We start from the raw sequence: 24,872 nt of genomic DNA, 5'->3' as shown, positions 1-24,872 counted from the left end.
AATGTGTCCCCACAGACTCTTTTTCTCTGCCACTGGGCCCCACTGAAAACAGTGTTCACCTTTTTCACCTTCTTCACTCCCCACCAGGTAGTTAAAGACAAGGATAGGATGCCCCTGAGTCAGTAACACTGCTGCTCCTTGCTCCCTTGAGCTGAAATGACTGTAGACTCAGCAGCTCAGGCCAGCTTTGAGATATCTGGCTTCCAAGACAGACCCATAACTTCAGTCACCATCAGTGTTCCTTTCCAGTGTTGCTAGCTTGTCTCCGAATGAAGAGTAGGATATACTCCACAAACCTCACAAGTAAACCAGTGTTGAAATAAGATAGTTTGTATTATTGACACAGCACACACTATAGAATTACTTGATACAAGAACAGAAGACACCCATAATTTTATTGCCTTGTCAGATGTAAAAATTTATTTATGCTATTTGTCAAGTGTTTAAATTTACACAAAAGACAAACACTTTAACTTCAGGTCCAATTGTTCATCAGTAAGCCCTACATCAGAATACCCCTGACACTTCAAAGGACAAATTTTACAAGACGCTTAGAACAGCAGAATATCATAAATAATGGCCAACTTCACAAGCCTGAGGATCACCACCTCATCACTATTTCTCTGCTGAGCATGAGAACAGAGGAAGCCTTAAAGCCATTTTAATCCCCAAACACTATCACTACTGCACTCAGAGCATTTACATCACTGCCCTGCATTAATAACACCAAACATTACAGTTAGTTGTAAAGATTTATCACAGCTTCCCCTAACAAAATTACTTTTCTTTTAAACATAACAAGAGAACTGTGCATCAAAACAACTGCAAAATACACAATCATCCATTTGGCTTGGTTTTACAATAAAAAAAGTATTGGTCATCTATTTGTTAACTTCAACTCTTGTGTCATACTCCTTACTCCCTCCTTTCTCAATTAGACCAGGCAGTTTAATTGTAGCACTGAGGTAGCATATTTTAATTGAACAGAGTAATATGTTTGATATTGTGCCTCTTCTCCTTTAAAGCACAAAAAAACATCCCCACAGTTTTTCAACATCTTTGGAGAAGACAAGCATATAGTTCATTTACAACAGCCACTCTATTTTGAATTCAAAGCACAAAGCATCTATGAATGGTAGATACATTATACCAGCTCGAATGAATGAGAACATATAGAAGAAGAAGGAAATATGTCAGTTTTATTAGAACTAGGGTTATATTTTAGCCCTAAGGCACCTATTGCTCCCTATAATGAAATGCATCTTTACTGTCCCTGAAATTTAATTTCAAAGACAAAGATCCTGAAAAAGGGCAGCTGTGCCACTGTTCTAAATTATTTTTACACTATTGGCAGAGACAATTTATTGCAACAAAACCAGATTAAATCAACGGACCTAATATAAAGTCAACAGGAATTAACAACATGAGTATACTAAGAGAATCAAAGTTAAGGCAGAAGGTATGATTTAATGAACTGAGAGCACTTTCCATTCACTTAGAAGTTAAAGCTGAGATAGCCTTAAAAATAATTCAAGAAAAACCAACACTAAAAAACAAACAAAAACAATCCCAAAACCAACCAACCAACCAAACAACAAAACAAAAAAAAAATTAAAAAATCAAAGCAAAACAAAAAATCCACCACTGCAAGAGTAGAAGCCTCATTTCCTAACAAATTGAGAGTAACAGTATCTTAGTTTTGCCCTTCTGGATAAAAGCTTTAAGACTAAGCTGAAGTCAAGCTATACTCAAGACTGCAACCTTAACTTCTAGACTGTCTATTAAAGTAGCTCTTACAGACACACCTGTGTATTTAGAGAGAATGAACAGTGATCCTAAAGAACAGAAGTAATTTCCTGCTCTGCATGCCACACTTGTACACAATGTCTTGTAAAGCACTGCTGATTGGTACACAATTCTCACCCAGCCCCAGGCTGGATCTTTGAATTCCTTCCTCCATCTTTCACACAGGAAAGCAAAAATTTTTACTGCAATTAAAAATCCGTTGAGTCAGCCTCATGCATAGGGGAGATTGGGCTTTAACACGTTAGAAAGCAGACTGAGAAAGTAACCGAGCTCACAGAAAAACTCCCATGGAAACACCCAAACAGCTGAGGGAAAAATGCTTAAGTTATAATGACCAATTCAAGCTGTTTATGAAGGCATTGATGTTAATCTTTCAAGTAACCCAAAATGCACTCCAACACCTGTTACTAAAAACTTAAGGCTTTTATGAATACCCTCTTACACACAAAAGGAATATTAAACAGAAGGAAATTGTTTACAGTAAATACAAACATCTGAAAAATCTCTGAAACCTGTTTATACAAATACTAAAAAATTCTTTAATATTTTGTACAACTAGAAGGTGCACAGATTGGCATTCAAGCAGTCAATGCTGGCAAACATCTCTCAGACAATAACATGATTTACTTGGATAACAATATAGTTTAAAATGCCATAAATTAAAAAATAAGTTAGTTCACATTTTTCCCCCAGATTTTATGTACATCTTAGTCTTTAATGAGATCGTGCAGCCTTCTTCAGAAGCTCGAGGTCTTTCTGACGGCTTTTAGTTGCTCTGGCACAGCCATACTCTTCCAGTTGCAGAGGGATATACTTTTCTATCTGAACGAGCCCATGCCCAGCAGGACTGGTAAACAGCTTAATCCAGGATGGCTTAGTATTTCCTCTGAAGCCCAGAAAGGCCAAGCTTCCTGTGACAGAAAAAGCTTAGCATTACCAAACCAGCCAAGCTCACTGCAGCATCATGACTGGTTAGGTAGGCAAAGGCAAAATTCTTTCCCCCACATCATTCCAGACATTTATCCATTCTCAGCTTTACATGCACCTTACAAAGAAATAATGATTTGCCATCTCCTGTCTCAATATTTAGTATTAAATACCCTGAAATCTTAATTTGAAAACACAGCTAATTGGACAGTTATAAAACCTGCTTTCTCAACCACAACTTGTAGCATCACTCTGAACAGATGAGAGCTACCCCCATGTGGCCTATAAACTCATCATGCCTCAAAATACCAATAGCTTCTCATTTCTAGCTTCAAGTTATTTTAGAACAGGAAATACTAGGCAGGCACAGAATATTGCTTAAAGATACAATTGCTGGGTGAGGCACAAAATACAGGCTTTAGGAAAAAAGGCTGGGACTCTTGTGTGATCCACAGGCACAAAGAACTGCCAGTTACTTTTCTGTTTGCAACAAGCTTCACACAATGGGATAAAGGGGTTTTCTGCCCCATCTGCTAAAGGGCTGCTCAACAAGAGCTGACACACAGCAGCCACACCAGTGCAAACTGGCAACCATCTTCCACCAGCTGCATCCTTCTCACACACCCATAAGAAACCCACCACGCCAACATGAACACAAAGACCAAGGTGGTGTCAAAGAAATGTGCAACGTTTCCACCAACCATTGCTCTGAAGATAAGGTGGTTTCGCTGTGCCCAGGGACATTAAGGCTTCACCTAAATTATTAGGAATTGCTACATCACCTCTTGTGCTCAGCAGAATGATAGACCTGCAACAGGAACAGCATTGACACAGCAGCTATTATAAACACATTTTTTTAATATTCTGGCTACACACCTTTCCAGCTAACTGCCCTCAGTGTCCAATTCCTTATGAATGCTTATGACATGGAAATAGTCAACCTTTTCTGAAAGTAGTACTTAGAATTTCTTGGTTTTAAACTGACTTTAACTTCAAAATCATTTGAAAGTGTTATTTAGATATGATTTAGTATTTTGTATCAAAAAAATCAAGTTTGGATATTGATCCAAATTTAGAAAACTAAAATACTGTTTATTTTCTGACACTAACTCTCTATCTTTATTTAGTAATAAATAATTTTCTCCACAGGGAGAAAACAGTACAACATCTTTCACATAGTCCTTGCCACTGTCCTTATTAAACAAAAAGTTATTCTTGTTTTAAGCAAAGCAGTGTTATTACATGATGTCTTGTTAAAGAAAATTATTTTTGAGGAAAAAAGCAACACCAGAAAAATTTTAAGTGCTCAAAATCTGCTTAGTTTTCTTAAATAAGGATACACTGTCCAATAAATTGCTCCTCTGTTTCTCCTTTTGCCTGAATTTAGACATATGTTGTGTTCACTTTCAGCGCTCAGATATCATGATCTATTTGTCATTATTTAAATCCTTGTCAGAGAGCAGAGCTACAGCTTGCAGGACATACTGGAAATGACTGGTCATTGCACATACCTTTGTGGAATTCCAGATTTTAAATATCCATCTACATGCCTAATGTCTACTCCAGAAAATAATTTGTTTCCCAACACTGTGCCAGTGCAGGCATCTACTACAACAATAAGTATTCCATTACCCTTGAAGGAAAACATGGTGTCATTGACCTCAATGGGAAGAAAAAGAGAGAAAAGAAAGTTAATATGAATCAAACAGCAATTCTACTGCACCCAGTGGCAATCAATCTTACTCTAGTTTAGACACAGTAATTTCCTTACAAATACTTGCTTCTCCCTAGCAACTCTTCAGTTTTTCCTTTGAAAGGATGCTGCTTAATGGGATTTCTGAAATTGCATGGGAGTCTTAAGCCTGTAGCTTCTACAGGAATATGGCACATTCCAGGTGACTTAGTACCTGCCTCAGTCATCGCTCCAGCTTTGGGAAGCTAAAGTTCAGACACTGAATCCTCTGGACTTCTTTACAGTGATACAGTTAATTGATCCCTGCAGCAGGTTAGTTCCAGCCCAGTTTCTTCCTGCTGTTTTGGATATGGCACACACCTTCCTGGAGAAGTTCGCAGCTGCAAAGGTTAAGCTGCTCATGTGCTATTTGTCTACCTGAATAACTGAAAGTTCAGCCAGGCCAACAATGACTACAATGACTCTGTAGCACTGAAGAATGTAAGGAAGTACCATTAAGTGGTACTTCACCTTCATGCACAACTCTACTTCAGCATCTGAATGGAAAAGTCAAACTAAACTACTTGTTATACAGTATCACATCACTGGGCTCACTTGGGCCACGCCAGAACAAATACAGAAACCTACTGATTCTTTAGCAATTGCCATTTAGAGGACTTCAGCAAAGCTTAATGGCTCATGTGACCCATCCCACTAATTTACTAATCTGCTTGCACAAGGACAATTTCAACAAAATGGATTTAACTAACAAATTTTTAGTTTATGTCTTCTGTTTATTTGCAAAACCAGCCATAAATGTATGCCCAGATACATTTTTTACATTTTAAACTAAGATTTAAACATAAACTGAACATTTTAAACTCTAATCGGAACATTTCTCTCTTCAGCAAATAGGACTCAAATATAAAATGGGGTTTTGAAGCCTTACTTTCTAATGTTTAAACATAAGCTTTTTGACTTTATTTTCAAACAATGAAGCAATCTTTTCATTCAAGTGAAGAAAACTGAGATGTGCATTATGAAGAGCTGTACAACTGCTACAATACATACTGCTATAGTGATATTTAAGAAGAAAACCATAAAGAATACTTACATATATAAATGCTTGCTGGCCTCTGCTTGACTCTTTTTCATCAGATGAATTAATCTGCACAAGGAGGTAGTTTCTGTGAGGGTCACTGGTGAACACCATCTGGATATCAAACAAAACAGTTAAGTACACATATTAATGTTTCTTCAACACTTTATCATGCCAGTTTACAACAGACAGCCCGTGCTCCAAAGCAAATATATCCATTTGTCAATGGCATTATTTATGGTACTACTAATACTAATAAATATAATGATACATAGTGGAACCTATTTTATCTCTTAATTTCAATATTTTTCTCAGCTTGTATAGCTGAGACAATTTCAAGTTCACGTTAATAAACAAAGATCCAAACAGAGAGAAGGTTTGCCATGTAGATCTCTGCAGCAAAGCTCTCCATGTGTCACAGACAATACTGCAGTGCAAGACACCAATCCACCTATGTCCCTTTTCTGTTGTACTTGGAGCAGGAGTTGCACAAAAGAAGAAAAAAAAAACCTTGAAACCATGCTACAAGAAAGGACTCCAAACCTTCAAGGAGTCCAAGAAGATTAACAAGCTGACCACTGCAATTTAAAAGTGCAGTATTCTGTGCTGAAAGATTGAAATTTGGACTTAAATTGAGTAGACAGCATCACCAATCCTACAGTTCATGAAAGTTTTAGCTTATTTTATTTTACCTGAGTTGTGCCACATTTTGAACATGGTACAGTAGTTTTTTCTGGCATCTGCTTTATGACGGTTGGTACTTGGTAGTACTTTGGGTAAGCTTTTGCCATGCAATTACTTATCCCTTTTGATGAATCTTTGGTCACAATCTTGATCCTTTCACATCCCTGAGATGAGCAATAACTGTGACCATCCCTATTATATTTGGCTTGAAGAAATAAAAACAGTAATCTATACAAAAAAGGGAAAAATAATCTAAATTAACTGGTGAAATATAGGTATTTATATTCAATCTTAGCAGCTATATTTCATGATTTTCAGAAGCAGACAAACTACAGTATTCACTTCTGCACCACTATCCAAAGGTTTGAAAGTACTTACAGTTCACTAGAGTTAGGAAATCCCTAGCAACTTATCTAAAATTCCCCACAAAGGAGACATCAATATAAATGTTGATGCTTTGCAAAGAAATAACAATCCTCATATCAGTGGCTTACAGGAAACAAAAACCATATTGCAGAGCATGAATTTTTTCCTTGCTCATAGATCTTTGCAGACATGCAGCAGAAATACTCAGTTTCACCCACCAACACTGAACAATATAGTTGTGCTACTTCAAATACCTGGAAAGGCATTTTAGGGTGAAAAGCTCTTACACAAAGCAACATAAAATGTTTGTTCAAAATTCATCTGTGAATTTTCACAATTAATTTGTGTATTTATTATAGATAAGCACAGTAGCAGGTAACAGAACAAAATAAATAAGAGAACAAATTATAAATTCTAACTCACTGTTTGCAAAACTCATAACTAATGTACACAGGACTTAATTTACTGGAAGCTGATCATATCTAAAACCTCTCAGAAGGATCATAGTGGCATCTGTGAAAGAGAGACTAGGACTTTTAAGTTCTTTTGAGACAGCTGAAAACAGATTAGGATTTTCAAAAATATAATTTTTAAATGTTGGAAGAGAAAGTTTCTTGGAAATTTATAGAATTTTCTGCTTAACAAGAAAACAGACAATTTCTCTGAAGACTAAGAAATTAAATCCTAAAAGGCACTGCTGTGCAGCACACCAGAAATACTGAAAATATAGTAATATTTTCCCCAGACATAGAGTAGGAAATAACTTTGGCCACTGTGGTGCTTCTGGAAAGTATTTCAATGACAACCATGGTAGTTTGGAGATTTCAAGACATATGAACATTCTTCCAAAGAGTTTTGGAGTCCTCAACAGCTTTCCTCTTAGGCAGGTGCCTCAACCAGTTGCTTTTAACACTTTCAAGCTGGACATTTCAAAATTAAACAACATCTTCTAGCAGAGTCAAACTACAAGAGTTACCCAGTACTGTCGTCAAAGTAAAACCTCTTGTCTGATCGATTCTTTTCAAGCTCCATCATTGAAGATACAGGTGTGTAGCGCTCCACCTTGCTTGACAGAGCAGATGATCGCCTTTGAAAGGTTTCCAACACTATAAGAAAATCTGTCTTTGGTTGGTAACAAAGACCAACACGTATCCAGTCATTCCTAAAACAATATAAAATATATGAGTCCTCACAGGAACAGTTTAGGTGTCAATACAGAGCAAAGAGATCATTCCATAAAAAAAGAAACAGGAACACAAAAAGCTCCAAAACCCTCAACCAGATGATCAAATCTGCACAGTCTTTCATTAAACATTTTAGTAACTGATTGTCTCAGGATATATTTGATTATATACTTCAGAGATGTTTAATAAGTTCATCTGCCAACAAAATCAAGTATGATAAGCTAATCAAGTACAATTCTGCTCGACTTCACTATTGGTACATCATCCTCTCCAAAGGCTTTTCCTTAAAGACACTGTACTGGACAAGTGTTTAACTTCAGATGCATATCTGTTGTTTAATCCCATACTTTTGTATTTGTAACTATGAAAAAAAAAACCCAAAAACAAACCAAACCCAAGCTCTGGTCTTCCAGATGATTGCAAACTCATGCACAATAATTTTGCAGGACATAACTTCAGTATTGCCTTATGGATCAAAGCCACAAAAGAAAATAAACATACTTGTTGAAATTGATGAGATACAGATAGGTGACATTTGGAGCTTTTCCATTCCAATGTATTGTATAGCCCTTTTGGAGCATCACCACTGGCTGGTACTGCTGAAAGGCAGCTGCTCTCTGATTAATACCTCGAAGAACCATGGGATTGGCTGGATACTCATCTCGGACAATAGTCATGGAAAGATTCTGTCCATTCCAGGTTTGGACATAAACCTATATGATATTTAAGAGGGAGAAAATAGGAATATTTGATCTCGTTTGCAAAAGAAAACGAAATTGTGAAGCACTATCAGGACATTATTAACCAAAAAGCTGCAATCTGATGTTCTGACACAATGCACAAATCCATCCTGAATAAAAGTCTTATTTAAAAAACCATTATAGATTTTTCCCACCTTACAGACAAAAATGGGTATGAAGGAGAAAAAAAAATCAGCTATAACATCTGGCCACGCAGAGCAGGAACCAGAATGGGAACCTGTAAGACTCATTCAGAAGGTGTTATTTAACATCTCCAGAAAACAAACCAACAAAACAACCCCTTAAAATCTACTCTGTGAAAAAAAGCAGACAGAACTTGTGTGGAAGAAGACACCTTCAACAAAGATGTTTTAGCAGATACAGCTGCAACACAGAATTCTTGGCAAACACATTTAGTTTTATCTTGCAGCATCTGATACTGTACCCTCAGTCTGCTGAGAGGAAGCATGATGTATACACAACTGGCTCAAAAGTGTGATATGTATAGAAGTATCTTTAAAAGCAAAAAAATTTTGAAATCCAAAGACAGGTAATTTTTTATTTGTTACCCTACCTGACTCCACAAGTAGTTCATACTATACATTTGCCCCAAACAGAAGCCAAAAGTACTAGCCTGTGCATAGTTCCCACTGCAAACCACTCCACTCCATTCTGTGATGTTAACGCATTTGGGGTGTTGAATCAAGTAATTATCCATTCGGCCCACGTAGGTGTCCCTGTAGTCAGTCACTGAGCCATCTAGGTCATGAAATATTGAGTTCTTGTCACCATCCAGATCTCCTTCTTCAAACCAGGGACCAGGCTTCCCAAAGAAGGCTTTCAAAGAAACCTGACAACAACAACAGAAATTTTTGTTTTTCCTGAGGCTGAAATACAGACTTAGATTTGCACATGTGCAGAAACACAGGAATTTGACAAAGCTGATTAAAAATTTTAGAGCAAGGATAGCAGCACGTGCAAAGCAGACGTGCTGGTTTTTACTAATAGGCTCACGCCGGCTCAAGCCAGCTCTTGCTTCTGAACAATGTTAATATTTGCTGCAGAAAATAAATTACTAAGGATATACATCAAACCTTAAAAATCTTATAAAAATTTCTTTTCAACTTTACCACAAGCCATTAATCATTTAGTGTAACATATCCTACATCTCTGTTGGTATTGGATTTTTTGGTCAGGAGACAAAGGAGGCATGACCTCCAGCCAGGAGATAAACTCTGAAGTAGGTATGCATAGAAAGGATGACCTACAACTCTTGTTTGTGTATGTTAAATACAAGAAAAGAAAACCATTTGCAAGACTTCAGGAAAACTTGTAGTAAACTTACATTTGGACCAAACTTCACAAGAGAAATGTTATTTTTTGGAGTCATCTGCCATGGATTTTTCATCAAGAATCCAACTGCACTGGTAAATCTGTCTGGAGTTGGCACGAAGTTTTTAAATGTGCACTTAGTAAGGTGAATAGGTCCATCATAGATCTGAAAGCCTCTGATTGGAAATGTCCTGTTGATGCAAGCAAATATTTATACCATCCTGTAACAAAATTCATGGTACACTTGAATCTGTGTCAAATACATCTCTTCTCAGAAATCAATAAAGTAACAATTACAGAACAACTCGCAAGATAGAATTTAGCAAAGGAAATATGGTTTCTGCACTTCTCTAATGAGTCAAAAAATCCTCTATTCCTAAATTTTCCCGTTAGCAGAGCTATCACTATCCATGCACAAATGTACCTCTTTTTCAATATGAGAAATACAGCAGAAAAATAATACCTCCAGCTCTTTGATTGATCATGGTAACTGGAAGTGACTGCAGACTGGAAGAAAGTGAATGTCATTTCTAACTTGAGAAAGGAGCACACAGAGAATGGTAGGCTGCTAAGGCTTAACTTGACCCCCAGGAAGATGATAGAGCAGCTAATCCTAGAAACCACTTCCATGTGCCTGGAGGACTGGAAAGTCATCAGGAATAATCTGCATGAATTCACCAAGGAGAAGCTGATAAACTTCCGTGATGAAATGACTGGCCTGGTAGAGCAGTGGCTGAGCAGAGGAGAGGGTCTACCAAAACTGCAGTAAGACTTTTGACACTGTGTCATGATCCTCATGAAGTATGGGCAGGATGAGAGGACAAATGGCCGGGCCCAGAAAGTGATGGCATAAAGTCTACCTGGTGACCAATAATGGGTGATGTACCCCAGGGGTCAATACTGAGTCCAGTCTTGATCATTATTTTCATTAGTCATCTGCATGATTAGGCCAAGTACAGTCTATGGGCCAAGCTTGCAGAGGGCACAACACAGAGGGAAGCAGCTGATGCAGCAGAGGGTTGTGCTACTACCCAGACAGACCCTGACAGCCTGGACAAATGGGCGGATGGGAACCTCATGAAGTTTAACATGGGAAAATGCAAGGTCTTGTACATTGGGAGCAACAACTCCTTGTGCCAGTGAAAAGGACCTATGGGTCCTAGAGGAAGCAAAACTAACCATAAGCCAAACAATATGCCCTTGCCACAAAGAGGCAAAAAGTGTCCAGGGCTGCACTGTGAGAAGTGTTATCAGCACACTGAGGGAAGTGATGCTTCCCATTTTTTCAGGACTGGTGAAAAGACAATGTGGAGTGCTTGTCCCCAGTACAAGGCATGTATGGAGATACTGGAAAGTGCAGCAAAGGGTCACAAAGATGATTAAGTCTGTGGAGCATCTCTCATGGGAAGAAACACCAGGAGACATGCTCAGCCTGGAGCAGAAAAACCTCAGGCAGTAATCTCTATCTTCTGAAGGCAGGGTGCAAAGAAGATGGAGCCAGGGTATTCCCAGTGACAAGACCAGAAGCAATGTGCACAAGATGAAAACTAAGATGTCCCTGCTAAACAACAGGAGAAACCTTTCACTGAGTGATTGATCACTGGCACAGGTTGCCCCGGAAATTTATGAAGAATCCACCCTTGGAAATATAGTAAAGACACCTGAATGTTATCCTGGAACCTGATAACCCTAGGAGACAGTTCTTGAGCAGGGGAGTTGGACAAGATGATCTCCAGAGACCCCTTCCAGCCTCAGTTGTTAGGTAATTCCACTCAACAAGACTGAATACCTCATATCACCACATTAACTTCCCCTCTTTAAATGGCTGAACCGCAAAAAAACTAGGGTGGCTGAGGCCCACTTCACCCTTTGTCCTACTTGGCCAAGGATATGTGGGGACAGAACCTGGAGCCATGTGGGCACAGCCAATACATTGTGCTACTTGATACCATCTGACATCATGGCTGTGAAGTGGGGGAAAGGGACTGTCTCTCATTTTCTGAAGGGAGAGCATTCCTTTTTCTGGGGAAGCAGTGGGGTAACACCAGTCCTGGCCAGAGGATTTGTCCACCAGGAGAACATCTGGAGTGCAGATGGTCTCTTGGCCATCTTGTTCTTCGTCTTGAGAGCTACCCAGTACCAGGTTGAGTGGTGAGCATTTTTGCCTTTTTTTTTGCACATAAATCACCTTTGTTTTGTATACTTTTGTTATTAATATTGTCACTATTATTGTTAATATTCTTAATCTCATTGTTTCCAGTACACTGTTCTTGCGTCAGCTTGAGATCTCTGTCTTTTGTCTCTCTCACCTGAGGAGCTGAGAAAAGGGGAGTGGCTACATGGGGCTCAATTTCCAGCTGGGCTTAAACCAAAACAGTCTTCTTTCTAATTCTGTGGCAAGGGTAGGGCTTGGTATTATGTTAAACAAGCACCAGTGGAAGTCAAAGAGAAAAGAGAAGGATCATGGTCACAGACAGTGATTTGTCACAGACAAACTGTAGTCTCTAGTCCCAAGCTGACCTTTAAAATTCTCTTACCTGAAAGCTCTTCTAGACTCAAATACTTTTTAAGTCTAAGGTTCAATTTAAGTAGGATAACTTAAATTTCTACAGAATAGTAACCTGTGGAAGCATCAGATGAACCTGCTTCAGTAAAAAGGTGAAAGTGACACAGTTGCACACATAGCATTAGAAAGAAAAAGAGAGCATCACTTTCAATGGAGTCTTAATCTCTGACAGCTCAACCAAGAAGGGTCTTTACATCTGATACAGCAAATTTTTCTTGTATTTCTATTTCCTTCATTCTTGACATACTTACCGATTTCTAGGCAGAGTGCGTGTCTTGTTGTCTATTCCTCCAGTTCCCACATATTTATTTTGTCCACCTTGAAACCCATAATTCTTGCTCTCACCTATGAACAGCGACTCTGATACCTCCTGGCTGGCACCTTCATCATTTGGGAAGCTCCCATCACTATCAAAGCACATCAAAGACAAATCTTTAGCCAAGACTCTCCAGCAGATGATTATACCAAGCCATAACACCACTTTTTACTTCTGTAACAGCCCTCCTCAAGCAAAGCAGTATAGACTTCATGGACAATACACAAAACAATAGATTTAATCATTAACATTAATAGAGGCTAACTCACTGAAATGTTCAGCAGATCCAAACATTAAAATTTCTAACTCCCTTTGTAGAGGAGCCTCTTTTTATTTACAGCTCACTTTTCCAGTCCTAGAACTAGCTTGTCATAATGTCAACAGCAGTAATTTCAGTTCACTACCTAAGTTTCTTTATATTCTTCATTAGAAAGAGACTCTACCCCTGCTAAATGCTCACTCCCCTTTCTTTTCCATTACACACTTTCAACTGTTCAGGAGGAAAAAAATGCTGCCTAAGGAATCATACACTACCAAGAATACCTCGATAAATGTAGCTTTCTGGTAAAGGGGCAACAAACTGTGGTGCAAGCCAAGCACAGGCTGAACTAAAGCAGAAACTTTGGCAGCTATGCCAGCTTACAGCCTCTATAACATCATCTGCATGACTGGAAATATAACCAGGCCCCAAACAAAAACTGCAGCCTTATGAAAGCATACCTATTGATTTTAATACATACATGTAGATTTTCTAAGCTTCTATGCAAGGAAATACAGAAATTATTAAAAAAGTACTCACCTCGCAAATGTCAAACCTATTCCATTGTCTGCAAACCTACAAGAAAGTCCGAAACATCAGTTGTTTTTTCTGAATTATCCTACAATTGGTTAATATAAGAGCACATCCTGCTATGCACTGAAAAAAGCTTGAATTTTTCTATTAATGAAACATATAACCACCACACAGTTAACTTTCCTAAAAGCATTCTTGTTAAAAAGTAGTAAAATAATTTTCTACATATTTTAAACAGGACTTGAGAGCTTCAGGAAGACAACAGAAATCCCAGTCTGAATTTTCTGTCTCTTCCAACTCTCAGGCTTCTTTTTACTACAGCTGTTTTTTTTTTTTTTTTGCTGTTTAAAGCAGGTTCTCATCTAATCACATATAAACTTGCATATTTGAAGTTGTGGGATGGTATGAGAGCTGGTCATACTGAGAAGTACCTGAAGTTAACCATCAATCCTCTCCTATAACTCTGTTGTAATGCACTTTCATAAACAAAGCCTCAGAGAAAACAGCATGCAGCTATTTGCTTCCAAATACCTACCCAGAGTTCTGAATGAGGATATCCCCTCCCCTGACCCAGGCTCCATGATCATTGTTTTTGAAAGAGATTAATCGGTCAATCAGGGCAGCAACTCTGGGCTTTTCAGGGTCTGCGTCTTGATGAGGTCGAAACCTGGAAGAGATAAACACTTAGTACAAGAAAACTTTTTATTTTACATGTGCCATATATGCTGTGCTGAGTGAACCTGAAAGACAAACAATCATCTGATGGGCAAATTTCACTCTGCTTAATGTTTGGGATGAAAGAAGCTAAAAGCAGGTATATCTCTGGTCCTCAAAAGTACTAGAAAATTGTCTGGGGTACCATGAAGCCGGAAAGTGAAACATCTCTTTTCCAGTAATTCTAACAGGCTCAGTCTCTCTAAGTTTCTTTAGCTGCCTTTAGCCTTCCTTTATCCCCCTTTTCTTTCTGCCCTCTCCACTAGTAGTGAAGCATTAATGTGAAAGTTTGATGAAGGGAATTATAAACTCCTTGGAAGGACACACAGGGCTGACATTAGTTATGCAAAAACAGTCTGGACATTTGTCTAACTGATCCTTCAAATGTTTCAAGCTTTTCTGACACACAGCAGTGCTGCTTCTTTGGGCATGTCTGAGTTTTTTTTCCATTGCATTGCTACCAAGATGGTCTTGTACAGTAAATTATGACTGGAAACTAGTTTAAATAGTAGGAAGAAACAGTCTGATTAAGAACTTGTGACATTTTCACTTGATTACCCTCAGGACCCCAGACAAAAAGTAATACATTTTAAAAAAGTGCAAACAGGCATTTTGAGTGAGTAAAGATACCTATGTCTGTTATCCCAATCACCTGATACTCTTTTGTTGAGATTTGGATCTGCTCCCTCCCCATCCAAGGGAGAAATGAGAAGATAAGCAAATGCTAGGTATTGATAGACTCAGTCCTCTCGAATAACATTTAAATCTCTCCAGTCTGATTCCATGTACAATGATTAGGGACCTCACATAGTTATGCCGTGTCATATTCCTTTTCTTTCTGCTGTGAAACACAACCCCATTTCATGCACTGAGTTTCTTGCATCCTCAACACACTACAGATCTCAGAGGGCATCTTGCCCCTCTCAAGTTCCTCTCAATTATCTGTTATGACTGAGGTAAAACGCAAGGGTTATATGGATTTTCTGTCAAAACAGGGAACTAGCAGGTTCATTTCCAAATTATGAAGTATTGAGTATCATCAAAATTTGGAACATTCCTCTTTGCATTTGTAGCAGTCACTTAACTGTCTTTGTCTTAAACACAGGTCAATTGACAATAAAGAATCTATGAACCATAATTTCTGTGCTAATACTCAGTAAACACAATAAAATGTTGACAGATACAGTTATTCATATAACTGGTATTCCAGGCTATTTTATTTGAAGTTCAGGACAAGACTAAGCAGGTACAGTATAACCTGGAACTTTCCTAGACTTTCCTAGACTCTCCATTACCTTCTCTCACTTTGTAAACTGAAGAAAATGTGGTTGTTTGTACCACCTCTGCAAAGAGCCTTCAGTAGAACTGTACTACCGAGCTATGACTTCCAAGTCTAGAAGGAACAGCAGAAACATTCAGCAGTAGGAAAGCTGCACTACTGAGGCCTTTTTCTAACAATTAGTTAAAACTCAGTTATAAATCAGAAGATTAGATTTTAAAGGAATATTTTCCTATCAGCAGCAATTCCAGAAAACATTTTAAGCATGGCAGTGGAGCATGTTTAAAATGGTGTCCTCTAAGAGGACGGAAACTATCCTGAGCAAAAGCTCAGAAGGAACCCAAATCCTTTAAGAGATACCATGCCTGTTGCTCCCAAAACAGATTAATAAATGAAGGAAAAGAATACATATGAACTTACTGCTTGGTTATAATTTATAAATTATTTTATTGTTTTTAAAGAATTTTTCCCCATTGGATATAAGAGCAGTCTCAAAACCTTGCCATTTTTCACCCACTTGAAAGAAAATATCCTTTACCTTGCATTGTTGTCCAAACAGAGATATTCTCGGGGATCATCAGCACTAGCATTAGTTGTTTTAACACCCTTATCAATGAACAAACCAGCCTGAAATAAGCAAGAAAAGAAAATTCATAATATCCAAAATTTAAGATAGAGTAGAAATGAAACTTTAAAAATTTAGGCATTGCATTCTATACACATATTAGAAACTCTTAGATCTTTCCATTTGGCTTAAATTGGCATATTGTCTAATGAAAAAGAAGCTAATTAAAATAATAAACCGGTCAACGCTAAAATTATATTAATTATATCTGTGATTTAAAAAAAAGGCAATGGAAAATGATCAAAGTTCACTTCAGATTTCTTTCACAACATCTATTTGAGGTTTTCCATTTATTACCAGATGCTGGAAAATCTGGAAGCCAATCCTGTGGTGAGTTCAGATTATTCTCATAAATGGAAAAGAAAAGAAACCCTAAAACCCACTGTGAAAAATCCTTTGTGTTTCACTTTAAAACTAAACTATCTTTACCATAAAAGATAATTTTGATCCATGCAGTAATAAGCTTGAATAATCCAGTATGAAATAAATTACTTGAGAAAATAAAAGTGTGAGGAAGCATTTGTGCTCTTTTACCTGAATTACTTACAAATACCTGTGACTGACTACTTTCACCTCTGATTCAAATCAGGATTACAACTGAGTCTTATACACAAGCAGATTCTTAGACCTGCTAGTGGAGCTCTCCTTCAACATGGAACTTTAGCACACAAATTGCTACCCTTGTTTAAAGATGATAATAGCTATACAGGTGAAAATCTTTTCTTCACAATGCACTTTTGTATTCAGTATGTTCTAATTCCAATCTGAATAAAATGCCCTACATTCCCAAAAACATTACTAACACAACTTACATCAAACACTGCATTTCTTAGTATCCCAGACAACTGTAAGGCAAAATCAGTTTCACTTGGCAAAAAAAAAAAAATCCAATAATGATTTTATGAGGTTTCAATTGTTAAACTATGAGAATCTCATGCAGCAAACAAACACAAGTAATTATTTAGAGTTAGGTGGCTTTGTAAATGTCATTATATTTATACATACACACAGCAACTAGATTCCAAATGAAATACTTTAAGGATTTCAGCTGAAGTGAAACTTTAGCTGAGATGTGGTAAAGGTTTAAAAGTCATACTAACAGAACACTCCTCAATGACTGGAGGCTGAGAACTTCATAAGAAAACTGTTGCAAATAAGTGAGCTCCTGAAGGCAATATTAAACCTTAATCTCTAGCCAAGGTTGCGTCACCATGTGCAAGCAGCTGAGACTCAGAAAAATAAACTGTAGCAACTCCAGCAAGCTATTACATGAATCACTGCTATAATAAACTTGATTCTTCGAGGGTCAGCTTTTTTCAGAGTAGGAAACAAAGCTGTAAACAGTAGCACCTGAAATGCTACTTTGAAAAAAGTAGTTTATTAGAAGGATTAATTTATTTTAGTTGTTTGTATCTTACTAGGCTCTGAAGCACTGAATATCCAAATGCAACTAAAAATACACCCATGCTGATTATACATTGGATTTTGTGCTGTGTTTGAACTCTACTGTAGAACAATATCTTACCCAGCTTAAAATGCAAACAGACAGATTGTAATATAGAATAGTGAGAGATAAAAACTTCACCTGTTTTTTAATAACATACTACATTACCTTAAAATTAGAATGAACCCTGTTGTTATAGAAGATTCCTAGGGGTGTAAGCTCTGATTTGGTTTCGATGCCTAGACTATGAGAATCTCCTGTAGCAACCCTGTGGAATAAATACCATATTCCAGCATCCTGCAAGTAATGAGAGAATAACATTACTTATAAGTGATTCTGATACTATTACTGGTGGTGATACATATTTTAAAATAAAGACTCAAAACAAAAATTTAACCAGTGAAAATGTGAGATTTTGCAAATAAGGCTACATTCTAGTGGACTGTACCAACTAAAAAGTGTTTTGCTTCTTAGTGAACCATTCAACACCACATATTTAAGATGTTTTAATATTTCAAAGTAGAAAAGTGTTCAAATTAATGTAACTTCTGCATTTCAGTTATGTCATCCCACACACTAGATTTGCCTTTACTAGTAGATATTACTACTCACAGTAAGATACTCAAAATCATTCCTCCTATCTTTACTCTTTCAGTCTGTTAAGGTTGGTTCATCTCTGCTCCCATCAAAATTTAAATGGCATAACCAAAAAACACCTCAAGAGCTTTCAGTAGACAGAAAAAAAAGCACATCAAGAAATCTGGCCAGTTCGGGGCACTGTGCCAATGACATGCAGTAATAATTTTAGTATCTGTTCATTTTCTATACTTCTTTAATATCTCTGCTCTTAAAGAAACTGGATTTATCTGCTAATGAAACCCAAAAAACTTCCCTCTCAACTACATCTGTGTTTGCAAGAGGTGGCATCATGACAACATCTGCATTGGAGACATCTACTGACATCAAAACTTTTGCCTGACCATAGGCCGTGTGCCCTTAAAAAAAAAGAAGAATCACCCCACAAGGCACATTAAAGAATTAAATGGTAGCTAAAGAGACTTTGGGTGCTCTATCTCATGAAAAACAGTCATCAACCTTTTCAAGAATCATGGATAAAGTCAATTCACCCTGGCTTAAAAAATTTCATGCATTTCACTCCAAGAATATAATAATTTTCCAATGAGTGCTGGAAATTCTACTTTACAGTAATGTTCCCATCCCAGTGTGTAATGATGACGCACTGACATTTCTGGTGATTAACCATTACAAAGTAAATATGGATGTTCCATTAAAAAAACTAACAAAATCTTACCTCACATATAATTAAGTACAGCTCTGTGTTTGGCAGACTCAAATTTTACCCAAAACAACCCCTGATGCTTGAAAATAGACTTAGATAAACTTAAAAGCTTGTTAAGCATCTGCAAGCATTCAGAAATATGAAAAAGGTTGGGTTTTTTCCTCTTCTCTCTCATACGCACCAAAACATCTACTGCCTGTAGAGCCTTTCAATAGGTTTACTGCAAAATTAAGGATCTTGGGGAGGAATGGAATTATTTGGCTGTGAATTGCTCTAGTTTATACCAGAAAAACTTCCATAGTGCAGAGTCTGTATGAACACAGTTGAATTATTCTATTTCTGAAACAATAAGCTGTGGTCCCTTTATAGTATTGTGTTTACATCCATGCAAGGGATGTACATCAGAGTGGCTGAACTTTGCAAGACACAAATGCATGCTCCAGTCAGGCACATCCTGCTAAGAAAAGCAAGTAATATCTACTGGGATGAGCTACACAGGCAGAGAAAGACTTTACAGGACTTAAGCACCAGATAGAGAAGCAAATAAAAGCTGTTTAACTCAGCCTGAAAAGCCTAAACTAGGTATATTACACAAAGCAGGCAAAATAGAAAGACATTGTGTTGGACAAAAAAGAACTGATTTAATTTGGGAGGTGAGTCCAGATCCCTCCTAGTGACAGACAGGAGTCAAAAAACCAAACAGAGGCAAACCCACTGCAATAAAAGCAACAAGAATTAGACCACACAAAAAATAGAACAAAAGTTTTTGACTTTTTATTACTCCAGATATTTCAATTCAGCTAAGTATTTTGAATCCTATTCTATTTACTAATAACAGTTACCTGCTAATAAATGAATCATTTACTTATATAAATGTTATCATTTATAGATAAATGTTATCTGTGGCTAAGAACACACAGGCTCATATTCTTCCTACACCAGAGCCTTTGCAACAACAATCAACAACCTTTCCCGTTTTCCATTCCCATTGATCTCTTCAGAAAAATCCAATTAAAAACCTTATATTTCTCAGCCTCTCATACAATATAGAACAGACTCCAGCTCCCTCCTCCACAGTATGTACAGATCTTTATATCACAGGCAGCTATGAGAAGATTATTTGCACTAATATAAGGTTCAGAACAAGCAAAAGCCTATCAGCAGTCCCTGGCTGAAAACAATTGCCTAACCACTGACAGAAAAGAAGCATTTTAGCTGTTTCTCACACAATGAACGCCTTTTTGTAGCAATTTTTCATTCCAGTCACTACAGGTCTTGCAGAGCTGTCACTAAACTCATGACAACCTACAGAAAATACAGAAGACTTAATATGAAATGTACCAGTTCTGTGAAAATAAAAGGATTTTTACACAGACACTACTACATTTCTATATTGACACTACTGTCAGGTCTATTAAATACAGAAGACAAGATCTCCTCTGTTGCAGCCACAACAAAGATTTTTGGTGTCATTTAAATGCACACCTAGACATACCCTGCACTTTCAATGGCAATATACTGCCAAACATAAAAAGATGCATATATATATATATATATAAGGAAAATATATGTATATCTGGCAGTGTAAATTTTACAGATTTTACAAATGCCAGTGACATAAGTAGTTTGTCATGAATTACACCCATATGCCTTACCTGTGAGCCTGCTGCTGCATTATTTATAAGATGATTGTTGGGGTGAGAAATCCAGAATGTTGAAACGGCCCTGAAATATTATTTAGAAACTAGTTAATAAAGAAAACCTCTATCTCCAACAGAATTATCTTCCCTTTTAAACATCATCAGAAAAAAGTAAATCGATGAAGTAACTACTTCACGTTCAAAATACAAATCACAAAACCTTCCACATCTAGAAGTCAAAAATACCTTTTTTTAGTTCAGTGCACAGTATTGTATTTTAATGTTGTAGAGGTATCCCATGCAATGATAAACTGTTTTAAGAAGCTTTCACAAGAAACAAGTAGCATTCAGAAAAAATAGTGGTGACAACTTCAGAATATGCATACATTTACACAGTAGTCAAGATGCTCAACAGACTTCTAAGGTCCCAAGTATCACAAGATATTCCCATAAAATATTTTTTTTCTTTAATAGAAGTCTAAGTGTTATTTTTATTGCTATTTTTTAAACAGCAGTACTATATGAGCTACATTCATTAAATTATAGATTAAAATGTTTCCACCTGTACTTTGTCAAAAGATCATCAGCACTTTAACTGCTACAGCTGGCTGGGTTTTACTTTTTCATCATTACATACTCACATGCAGTCTGTGGCTGGCACTGGGACATAACTTCCATATACCTTATCCCTAATCCCAATACACATGCTGCTGTTTCTGTCTGTAGGTAGAAGAGTGCCTGGTTTTGTGACTAGCCCAAGGTTGTGGAACAACGTATTCCTCTGCTCGATGCCATCTTCTATGAAGAAACAGTGACCTAGTGTGTCATAGCCAATGGTGTCCTTTATCTGTAGAAATACAAGTTCATTATGTCAGTAGTAACAGCATTTACTGAGATTTATTTGACAAATACCATCTAGTTTTACTATCTTGACACAGATGCAGAGTAAAGTGTCAGTATCAGCAGCTCAGATGATTCAAGCACATAGTTTTATTCATCCCTTACAAACACAGCGCTGTCTGGAGAGTTAGCTGCCTTGCAGCTGTTTTACAGTTAGCTGCTGTAAGAATCTCAAAAAACCAGAATGATGAGAATGGTTAAATTACTATTTGTAGTAATTTATTTCTCCACTGAAATAAGAAAACCATTTCTGAGCATTGGATTTGCATAAGGGATGGGATTATTTTGACATTCTAAATGCTCTTTATAATATTTATTCCAACCTAATAGGTTTTACACTCTGTGCACCTACCAGCAAGCCATTAGTTGCATGAACATTCACACATCTAGAAAAACAGTGATGAATGGAAAGACCTTCCAGATAAGTTTTAAAAGTATATCCTCCTTTTTCATCCACATCCCCACAAAGGTGAAAGTGAACAGGATAACTTCCAATCTGCTGCTGGCCCATTTGCTTCAATTCCACATAGGAAAGGTGAACAGATGTAAAATTCTTCAAAATCTAAAAAAAATTAAGTCCAGAGGGAAAAACCAGTTTACTTTTTAATCAATGGAAATTTTAAGTTAATACATCATCTACCCCAGATGTACAGAAGATAGATTTATTGTGTTAGCCTGTAGCAACTTCACACAAGTTATAACAAACATTACTGTGTTGCTCTACAAGAAGCCTTACAAAATGTATTACAAAATGTATTCTTCATATATGATTTCAAAATTTAAATCTCCATGAGGCTACAACAGAGGAATTTTCACCAGACATATTGCCAAATTACTGTTTGGTCTTTACCAGGTGTCAGATTAAATATTCTCCCATGTACTGTCCAACCAAACAGAAGTCACCCATATCTGGGCGTGTCAGTAAAGAAGGTGCCCCAGCACAGTCCATCTGGGACAGCCTTAGCTGAATAAAAGCCACAGAATTATGCAGCTTCAAAGGAACCTGTTGAGATACCTAGCCCAGTTGAAAGCTTGTTTGAAGCTGACCCAGCTTATGAAGCAGGGTCAGCTTCCTAAGACAGTGCTCAGAGAATACCTCCAGTCACAGAGATGCTCATGATACCAATTGGTTCCACCCTTTCATTTTCCCAGTATGTGAGCATTATTTGCCTTCTTTAAGCCTGGTCCCATTGCCTCTTGTCCTCTTGCTGTGCACCTCCAAGAATTGCTGTAGCCACACTGAACCCTCACCAGTACCTGAAGACAGCAAGAAGATCTCTCCTCTCAACTCCCCATCACTCATCATCTCACACTGCCACACCACCTTTCCAGGACTCAGACCAGTGCATCTATGTTTTCATTTCAATGAGAAGCCAAAACTGGACACTGCACTCCAGAGAAATGTCTTTACTAAGGAATATATGAAATAATCCTCACAATCATACAACTTCACAGTAATGTTACTATGTACAAAGTAAAGTCATAACGGGGTTGTAGCAGTAATGCAGGAAAGTATTTTCTTCCACCTAACCTGCTATGAAAGCATAAACCAAATGCAACAGCTAAACTGCAAGGACCTAACCTGAGTTAAAACCAAACAAAAAAACCCAGAAACCAAACAAAAACAAACCCTACTTTCTTTTTTGTAACTTCATTTCATTAATTTAGCTGTACTGAGTATTTATCAAAAATATCCATTTTCATAGGGAAGACAGTACGGTTTTTTCCTCCTCCTCTAATTGAACCCTTAGGTTTGCATGCCTAACATATAGAGGGATATATGTACCAAACATATAGGGTCAAAACCTGACCTTTTAGGCATCCTTAATCTCTAGCTCTTAACTACTGAGAAGCACCAAAACTGCAAACCATTGCCTCTCCTCACTGCTACTAAGCCCCCTTTAGGCTACCAAACTAGTGACCAGTAAGAAATTCAGGGTGTTCAAAAGCTATTACATTTCTTAACATTTAGGATCCCTCTACTTGAGCATATAAGATTAGCATAAGCCAAAAATACTTTTAGTGCTGAAGTCTAGGTTTGGCAGCAGACACTCGCTACTCAGTCTCCTGGGAACAATTTAACTTTGATGAGTCAAAAAGTTTGCTTTCTTTTCTACCTTCCAGACAACTGAATGTCTGCTTATTTACATTTTGGTCACACTTAACAAGATTCACAGCTTGTCATTATCTTCTTTCATTACATTATCTTGAACCCTTGACATCTGGAGTCCACCTAACTTCCACAAAACAAAAGCTGCCACATAGTAAGAATGGGGCTTATTTTCTTTCCCACTATTATGACCACCACTGTGAAATTAAAATCTGTATCCAAATACATTAGAAAGAGATTTAAACTGTGTTGACCACATAATGAACACAAATATATTTGCAATTAAAATTTGAGGCCTCAAACTTCTCTAGCATCATTGAAGCACTGCTGCTCAAATCTTTAATCTAAAAATGTAATTGAACACCAGTTTAAATACTAGTTTCTAGAACTCTCCTTTCTCTCAGGTTTGTTTATTCATAATACAAGAAATCTGAAGCAGTTTCCTTTATAAAGTCTTAGTACTTTCAGACTTTTAAGATACTAAATATAAAACCCCGTAGTAAAAGTCAGTTTCTTCTCCCTCCATGCCTCTCTAGTGCTCAGGTTCAGATGGGAAATCTGAATTAGGATTCAATGCTCATCACCTGGGGAGGTACAAAGGCAGTGAAAGGAAGGAAGAGAAATGCCAGGGAGGTCAAGTTTTATTCTGTAATGTTATAGGATGCACATGCATGGATATCACTTGTTCAATCCCTGACATACAATGTTACAGTACCTGCTGGATGTTTCTATAACAGTTTGAGCATTACTTCCCTTCCTTTAATTTTGCAGATTCAGTCTTGAGGAGTTAAATCTAATCTGGGTAAAGTTAAGAATGAAGTAATTTCCACAAAAAGCAACTGAATGAATTGATGTTCTTTAAGTTTTTTAATCCCTTGAAGTTAAACATTAATCTTTTTGTCCTTAATATGCCTTTACATGACAGAAAGGTAATTTAAAACATTTTTCAAACCTTGATGTGTCCACCAAATGTATCGTAACTGAAGAACTGACACTCCTTTTCAAGATAGCAGGTATTTTCTGTCTCCCCCTTTATTAGGATGTTTCTTGTAAGAACTCCAACTTCTGCTCTCATGTCCACTCCATCAATTACTTCTCCAACATGAGGAAACTGAGGGTTTTCTGTCCAACAACAAATTCCAAAGCAGGAGGAAAAAAAACACAAAAAAGGCACCACTGATTAAAACCAGAATCAACTTACACAAATAAAAAAGATAACCGCAGCAACAAAACCTATGCATTCCTCTTCCTTAATATGCTCGTCTCTCTTAGCTTTTCTTATGGTAGATGTGTTTTTCATTTTAATAAGAAATCAATCCTCAAAACATATCAACATTTTATTTACAAGCATCTTATAGTTTTGATCCAATAGTTT

General features: G+C 37.2%; 1 protein-coding gene across 3 annotated transcripts in view; it reads right to left on the bottom strand.

Annotated features, from left to right (window-relative positions):
- Window positions 1-392: 392 nt before the first annotated feature.
- CEMIP2 (cell migration inducing hyaluronidase 2) overlaps window positions 393-24,872 on the bottom strand; it is a 49,655-nt gene continuing 25,175 nt past the window's right edge. For all 3 annotated transcript variants that reach the window (XM_036403146.2, XM_036403145.2, XM_036403147.2), the window contains exons 7-24: window positions 24,450-24,619; window positions 21,740-21,949; window positions 21,129-21,334; window positions 20,503-20,572; window positions 17,716-17,844; window positions 16,017-16,105; window positions 14,021-14,152; window positions 13,492-13,527; window positions 12,628-12,783; window positions 9,824-10,001; window positions 9,113-9,328; window positions 8,240-8,451; window positions 7,531-7,716; window positions 6,197-6,416; window positions 5,520-5,618; window positions 4,245-4,393; window positions 3,435-3,541; window positions 393-2,717 (exon numbers count right to left, since the gene is read on the bottom strand). In XM_036403146.2, coding sequence (XP_036259039.1) covers window positions 2,521-2,717; window positions 3,435-3,541; window positions 4,245-4,393; window positions 5,520-5,618; window positions 6,197-6,416; window positions 7,531-7,716; window positions 8,240-8,451; window positions 9,113-9,328; window positions 9,824-10,001; window positions 12,628-12,783; window positions 13,492-13,527; window positions 14,021-14,152; window positions 16,017-16,105; window positions 17,716-17,844; window positions 20,503-20,572; window positions 21,129-21,334; window positions 21,740-21,949; window positions 24,450-24,619 — 2,762 coding nt within the window. In that variant the 3' untranslated portion in view covers window positions 393-2,520. The remainder of the gene's footprint in view (window positions 2,718-3,434; window positions 3,542-4,244; window positions 4,394-5,519; window positions 5,619-6,196; window positions 6,417-7,530; window positions 7,717-8,239; window positions 8,452-9,112; window positions 9,329-9,823; window positions 10,002-12,627; window positions 12,784-13,491; window positions 13,528-14,020; window positions 14,153-16,016; window positions 16,106-17,715; window positions 17,845-20,502; window positions 20,573-21,128; window positions 21,335-21,739; window positions 21,950-24,449; window positions 24,620-24,872) is intronic.

The sequence above is a fragment of the Molothrus ater genome, chromosome Z, assembly GCF_012460135.2.
Source record: "Molothrus ater isolate BHLD 08-10-18 breed brown headed cowbird chromosome Z, BPBGC_Mater_1.1, whole genome shotgun sequence".
Taxonomy (NCBI): domain Eukaryota; kingdom Metazoa; phylum Chordata; class Aves; order Passeriformes; family Icteridae; genus Molothrus; species Molothrus ater.
Note: the sequence above shows the minus strand (reverse complement) of the source record. Positions and strands in the feature narration are given on the sequence as shown.